The 7,506-nt window shown below is 39.9% G+C and overlaps 1 protein-coding gene across 1 annotated transcript in view; it reads left to right on the forward strand.

Annotated features, from left to right (window-relative positions):
• The first annotated feature begins 337 nt into the window (after window positions 1–337).
• Window positions 338–7,506, forward strand: part of LOC141288355 (zinc-binding protein A33-like) — a 9,866-nt gene continuing 2,697 nt past the window's right edge. The window contains exons 1-5 of the mRNA XM_073820482.1: window positions 338–2,542; window positions 2,757–2,852; window positions 2,961–3,191; window positions 3,346–3,368; window positions 3,452–3,570. Of these exons, the coding sequence (XP_073676583.1) occupies window positions 2,150–2,542; window positions 2,757–2,852; window positions 2,961–3,191; window positions 3,346–3,368; window positions 3,452–3,570 (862 nt within the window). The 5' untranslated portion in view covers window positions 338–2,149. The remainder of the gene's footprint in view (window positions 2,543–2,756; window positions 2,853–2,960; window positions 3,192–3,345; window positions 3,369–3,451; window positions 3,571–7,506) is intronic.

Genomic DNA, 7,506 nt, shown 5'->3' on the forward strand with positions numbered 1-7,506 from the left:
CTGCAGCTTGAGCACCAGTTCAACCAAAAGACCAGCTTTCTTTTTGGTCCACAACTAGTCCAACCATTTGATGACTCTCGCATCCAGCTTATTGCTGACCTTTCTGAACTGCATGTAGTGTTTGACCTGTGTTATTATTGGTGTTTGTGTCACGATCACCAGCTGGAGTGCTCATGAACTCCATTAGAGGGCACTCCAGCCCGCACTTTGTCTGCTATTTTCTGGACTCCATTTCCCATGATACCTCACCTGGCATTGATCACATGCCCAACCACTTCCTGTTACCTCCTTATATAAAATTCCGGTTCACACACACACCGCGAAGTGATGTTTTTCCCTGGCTGACATTTCTGAACGTTTACTTCTGTTATTGGATTATTCATGTTTGACCCTGGACTTTTTCTCTCATTGTGGATTCTTTGCTGCTTGTCAACTCAACGGCTTCCTCTAAACTACCAGCTCTCTAAAGGAATTGCTACTTTAATACCATCTCTAAGCGTGTGTTTGTGTGTATGTGAGTGAAAGCACCCTGAAGTTCGGTCGCGTGGATGATTGCTTAAGTTTGTGTGTGTATATAATTTCAATGTGTATGTAAATAGCATTATTTTTAGTTTGCCTTTTTAATTTTGTTTTACTTTTTATTTTTCGAAACCCAAAGATGTAACAGACACCATAATGAAAGGATTTTCTGTCATGTTCTTCTCAAGTAGTCTTATCTTATTATTCCTGTCTTGCCTCTGATATACCTGTCTGCCTTGATTGACCTGGATTGTACGACTCTGGTTGTCAAATTATTATACAATTTAATTACCTTTTAATGACTAACATATTAAGATGATCTTACCAGTTAAACTAATTGTAACAGCAGAAAATCACAGTTAAATCTCATTCTGATTATAAATTTAATTTAATGCTTTTAAAACATAGTAATCAGTGGAAAATGGGTCTCATTCATCAGTCACATTTAAATTAATTCTACATATAGTTTATTAATTTATTTATTGTTTGTTACATCCCACTTTTGGTCCAGGGGTAAAAGGAGAGTAACATATACTATTAAAGAGAAGAAAAAAACAATGTATTGGGAGAGAAAAAAAAATCGCCAGGCAAAAAGAATTGATTCCGTCCGCAGTCCCAGCAGGGAAACTTTTCAAGATTTTATCTACAAAGCTCTGTACAGCAGTTAGGGGACAAAAGGGTAAATGGTATAGATAATTCAAAAAGTAAAGATAATAAGACACTTCTACATTCAGGAGGGAGTTAAGGCAAAAATAACAAACAAAAAGAAGAAGCTACCTGGGAGTAAGGACATCTAACTTGCCTATCAAAAATAAACAACATGCCTCTTCCTTGACTCCCTTACTATCCCAACAAAACCAGGAGAAAAGCAATGGTTGGTAAAATAAAAGTGGCACCCACCTCCCTACTGCATATGCAGGCAAAGATAATGGGCAGCTACACACAGTCACTACAGCCGGTACAACAGGCTTTCTTGAAGAAGCACTGAAGGCTTAGAGCACACATTCTTCAATGAGATCTGGGAAAACAGACAGGCCCAACTATCTCTGGTGAACAGCCAATTCTCCCTCTTCAAATAGAAGCTCTTTTCCACTACTCTGATGAGGGACCGATGACATCAGTTAGGATCCTGTGAGAGGACAGGGAGGAGCAGAGGAAAACAGGCAAAAACTACACTTCCCAGCAGGCTGTTGGGCACAAGGGAAACACAATCTTACACACACAGAGTCACAATATTAACAATAATAAATGGCACACATCCTGGGACGTAACAGTACTTATTTATTTATTTATTTATTTATTTTTCAGTTCATTGAGTCCAGGAGATGAAAGCACAAATAAAGTGCTCTGTGCTCAGAAGCTCCAAAAGCTCATCAGAAACCCCACCCTCTCACAACCTTTAACCTACCAGGAAGTGACTAGTCTTTTGATTTCTCCTTTACATATATCACACTGAAAGCTAAAAAGAGTGTGGTGGAGATCGGAGGAGGACACTATAAATTAGCATTTTTGAGAAGTGTATTAAACAGAACAGATTTTCATTTTGATTGTAATTCTAATGGTTATTTACTTTTCAAAGCAAAGTTAAGAAAGTGAAAGTAAATTGTTGATCGTTGCAGAAGAAGAGGAAATGGACTCAAAATCTGTCGAAGATCTTTCCTGTCCCGTGTGCTGTGAAATCTTCAAGGATCCTGTTATTCTGTCCTGTAGTCACAGTTTTTGTAAAGAGTGTCTTCAACAGTTCTGGAAGACCAGGGATACTCAGTGTCCTGTCTGCAGGGGTATATCCTCAAAACAAGAACCTTTGTGTAATCTAGCTTTAAAAAATTTATGTGAATCACTTATAAAGGATCAAAATGAGAGGCGTTCATCAGGTTTTGAAGAGATCTGCAGTTTACACAGTGAGAAACTCAAACTCTTCTGTTTGGAGGACAAACAGCCTGTGTGTTTAGTGTGCAGAGACTCAGAGAAACACTTCAATCACACATTCAGACCCATCAGAGAAGTGGTTTTATCTCACAAGGTAAGACAAACTTCTTTTGTTTCATATACTAAGCAGAGTGCTTTGCTGATCTTATTTGTGTATATAGATCAGTTGTGTACAATTCAATGTTCATCCTTTACAAGTTACAGTAGTAGAGTACAAGTTACAGTAAAAAAAAACTATTACCCTATTCTGTCAGCCGTTATACTGTGGTCGTATCACGTGCTCTTCAAATTTCCATTTGAACTTGTAGGAGAAACTGAATACAGCACTGACATCTTTACAAAACAAGCTCAAACATGCAGAGGAAATGAAAGCAGAGTGTGATAAAACAGTTGAACACATCAAGGTGAGGATATCGAGTAAAGAGTCAAACATTGACACAGAGTTTCTGATGGACATTAGTGGAGTGAGTGTTAATGCAGAGCTGACTGAAGTGAATGTGATGTGGTTTCAGTCTCAAGCTGAGCACACAGAGCGGCAGATTAAAGAGGAGTTTGAGAAACTTCATCAGTTTCTCAGAAATGAAGAAGAAACTACAATCACTGCACTGAGAGAGGAAGAGGAGCAGAAGAAGCAGATGATGAAGGAGAAGCTGGAGGAGATGAACAGACACATCTCAGCTCTTTCACACACAATCAAAGACACAGAGGAGATGATGAAAGCCAATGACGTCTGCTTTCTAAAGGTGACAACTGAATTTAGCTTCATTGTTTGTGCACAAAACAGCCTGACAATTACTCAGTTAAGGATCAAACTCTTATTTTGATAAGAGAGAAAATTAACAGTTATAAGAATTTGATAAGATATTGAAATGTCTTTCAAAATCATTTTTTTTCCAGGACTTTAACATCATGATGAAAAGGTAAGTTGAGCTGCTCGTGTTTCTTCTCTCAATGAATCTGAACTCAAATCCACTGCAGTTCTGACTCCTGAATGTTCTTCCAGAGTCCAGATCTCACAGCCGGATCCACAGATGAGTTCTGGAGCTTTGATTCATGTGCCACATTACTTGGGTAACCTGCCGTTCAGAGTCTGGAAGAAGATGCAGGAAATTGTCCAACACAGTGAGTCTCCAGCAGATTTGACATCAGTAGACAGTAGTACTAAAGACTAAATTCTTCAATTATACAAAAATTACATTTATTTAAACGCAGAACGTCTTTATGACCACATCAAACAGGAGACTTTTCAGACACGCACTCCAGCTTCGCCTCAGTGACAGGCACTAGTCAAACAAGCGCAGAAAGTGGCAGGCGATGAGGGAGCTCTAGTAAAACAACAGTGAACTGCGGTCAGATGAGATGTTGTCAGGCCAAATGTCAGTAAAAAACTATTTTCCTCTCCTGTCAGCCATTATACTGTGCTTGTAGCATGTGCTGTTCAATTGCATGCACAAAATAATTTTTAATATTAAAGCACAAATGAAACGTCCCAGGTTACATATGTGACCCTGGTTCCCTGAGAGAAAGAGACGCTGGGTCCGAAAACGCTATGGGGAGCTGGATGAGTCAGAGAGTACTAGAGGGGACATTGCGATGTCCTCAGCTCCTGCCTCAACAGGATGTCTGCTTCCAAATTGAGATGCCCAGGAATGTGAACTGCTTTCAGCGAAAGGAGCTTGTCCTGGGACCACAGGAGGATCTGGTGCGGCAGCTTGTTTAAGGGGCGTGAATGCAGACCCCCCTGGTGGTTGATATAGTAGATCACCGCTGTGTTGTCGGTGCGCACCAGGTCCGGGAGGAAGAATTTCAGTGCATGAAACACGGCCAGCATCTCTAGACAATTGATATGCCAAGCGGCCTCTCCACAGACCGTGGGCTGAGCGGCCACTCATGACCGCCTCCCAAACCGGTGAGGGATGCGTCCGTTGCTAGCGTGTCACAGCGACATGGAGCTCCCAGCACCAGGCCCTAAAACAAAAACCAAGGTTTCTTCCACATGTCTAAGGCACGTAGGCCTTGCCTCAGCTATGACGCGGCGAGGAAGGTACCGCTGAAACGCTGCCAAATGTTTGCGTGCCTCCTTGTACCTGCTGACAACGAGGGATGGGTACCGAAACCCGGTACTTAATCGGTCCTGGTGCAAAATAATAAAAGACAGAAGTATCGATAAGCTCTGTGACGTTAACGGTTCTGCTGTCGGTACTGGAGAAATTAAAAAAATAAATGTCCTATTTATTATTGCTAAATAAACATTACCTAGCATTTTTTACCTGACCAGCCTTTTGTAATTTGCGATAATATTCGTTATTCGCTTGTACTGCCGTTATTCGCAATCTCACGCACGAAATGTAGTCTGTTTCGCAGTACACAGAGCTTGAGAGAGTTCGCGCTTATGGAGTGACGATGGCGGAGAGAGCCAAACGATCCAAAGTATGTTACACTTCACCCATGTGAACACGGACAATGCTCACGGACAAAGATTTTTGCTTGTAAAGGCGGAAACACAAGCAATTTATCAAAACATCTAGGCAAAGTGCATTATGTGCCGACAGAGGAATGCAAAGTTTTCGACTGCCTAGCTTCTACTTCATCATCCGCCTCCTCAAGTATGCATGCTATGTTAAAATAATAACATAAACATCACATAAGGTCTCTCTAAATCAGTATTATAATGTTAATAATTTAATAAACACACATTCAGATACATATAGGCTAAATATTTATCATTTTTTTTATGCAGTAGCCTAAATAAATATTGAACATTAAAATGCTTTTGCTTTTACAAATAGATAAATAATAATAAACGATGCTAAGAAATTATAAAGCAGAGCTTACCTTAAAATTAATTTGTAGTTAATCATTGTATATTCATTTACAAGAAAAATTTATTTATTTGTTTTTCAATCATTGGTTTCGTTTGTGTAACAGATATTTGCTCAAACATTGGTGTTTGCTAAGCTATAGATAATTATTTTACATTTAAAAAATAGTGTTGTTATTTCTGTTCTCATTTTGTTTCGTTTTTTTAATTAAAAACACAACAAAAAGTACCGATAAGAGTCGGACAGGGTCACCCACAGGTGCCTCTCCGCTGCCACCGTGGCTGCCATTGTGGCGCGAAGAGCAAGATCAGCGGTATGTCTGAGCTCATTAATGTCAAACCTGGCTCGCCGGTATCAAGATCTTTAAGCAGATCAGCCTGGTAAGCCTGCAACACTGACATGGTGTGCAGACACGCATCAGCTTGACCTGCTGCTGTGTACCCCTTGCCCAAAAGCCCCGAAGTTGTTCGCAGGGGCTTTGAGGGCAAGGTCGGAGCCTTCAAGGACAATGCCACGTCGGGGGACAAATAGCTGGCTAACATCTGTTCGACCCGGGGCATCGCGTTGTATCCCCTCTCTGTCGAAGCATTCACACTGGAAGGAGATCGCAGTGCAGGCAGCCAGCCCCCTCAAGGGCTGACAGAGTGTGATCCGATCCCAAGCAGACCACGCTGTCGCCCCAGACCTATAACGTGAGCTGCCCTCGCTACTTTTGCTCTTGTTTCTAAAAGACATGTTTCACTTTGAAATAAAAGCTGTGCAAACTGGCACAAAAACGTGAAACAACAGACACATACACAGAGCACTTCGCTGAATTAAAGAAGCTGACACCGTTGCTGGCGCACATGCTTTTATAGCTTCCTGGTCGGTGACATCATCACACCCATGACGTCACGCCCTTCTATTGGACAGTCTACACGTATTCAGAGCGTGGTTCGCCAATGGCGTTCCCCATAGCGTTTTTCGGACGTAGTTCGAGTTCCCAGAAGGGAACTAAAAGCATGCAATGTGGTAGTTCTGTTATCAGTCATGAAGTTACCAAAAAGGCAGTTAAAGCTGCCTTAAAACTGTGCATGCATGAACCTATTTGTTATATATGAGACAGATTTAGGAGCATGTCTCCAAAATGCAGTGGTTTTCACAACTGTCCTGAAGAACAGAGCCAGCCCAAGCCTTTTAGGCTCTGAGCAGAATTTTATTTGGGGACCCCTCTGTGCCATGAAGAAGACTGATTATTGTCAGTGCTTGATTATTCGCACACTATAAATCTAGCACACCGATTATCAGTGTATTTGTTGTGGCTTTGTAGCTTACATCATAACATTTTTTTTACCCTTCTACAATTTTTAATTGCAACAGTAAACTTACACGAGTGGTTGGGTGTTAATTTGCACTTTAACATTCATTCTTAGAGTAGTAAGTGGCATAACTTAATGTGGCCATTTACCCCGTCATCTATAGTGCACATCATTATAAATATTTAGTTTTACTTTACATTTGTGCAGTAAAATTTACGTAAGTAAAATTTACATTAAGATTCACTTTTCATTCATGTAGATAAAAAAATGTGCCAAAAATGTGTCTCCTGGTGGAAAACAAAGACTTTTAATATGAAAATTATATCACCATTATAACCAAAAAATAGCCAGCAGAGGATCACTCATCAGCTCAATCAGTTTCGACTTCCTAGTTTTTGCTTATGGATTTATTATAAAATCACTATTATACCATTTTTTTGGTATTTTATTGTACTGAAGTATGAATAAATAAGTTAATTATTAATAGTAGAATAATTAAATAATAATGCATTAAGTTCTATCTTTAAATGTAGAAGCTGCTAAATACTGTATATTCAGCCAACAGAGACTTGTTGCTGTTGTAGGTTTGTTACTCTGAATTTACTCTGCATCACTTAATGCCAGTGTAAACTGTATTCTGTTTTGTATTTTCCTGTCGAACTAACGTAGTTCCTTTGGAATTCTTCAGCTTTTAAGAACTGCCGGTTTCTCCAGTAGTTAGCAGAACTAATGCACAGACGGCAAATCAGTTCGAGCAAACACAGACAGCGTCATTAATATTCATGAACCCAGCATCCTGGGTGCAATCCTTAGTGCATTTTATATTGTTATTAGTAGTAGAATTTGTAGTAGTTTGATATCTTATCATAACAAACACTAAATGACAAACAATACATATGCATTCATACATGGTTATTCTAATTTCTACATTTTAATAC

The sequence above is a fragment of the Garra rufa genome, chromosome 16 (assembly GCF_049309525.1).
Source record: "Garra rufa chromosome 16, GarRuf1.0, whole genome shotgun sequence".
Taxonomy (NCBI): domain Eukaryota; kingdom Metazoa; phylum Chordata; class Actinopteri; order Cypriniformes; family Cyprinidae; genus Garra; species Garra rufa.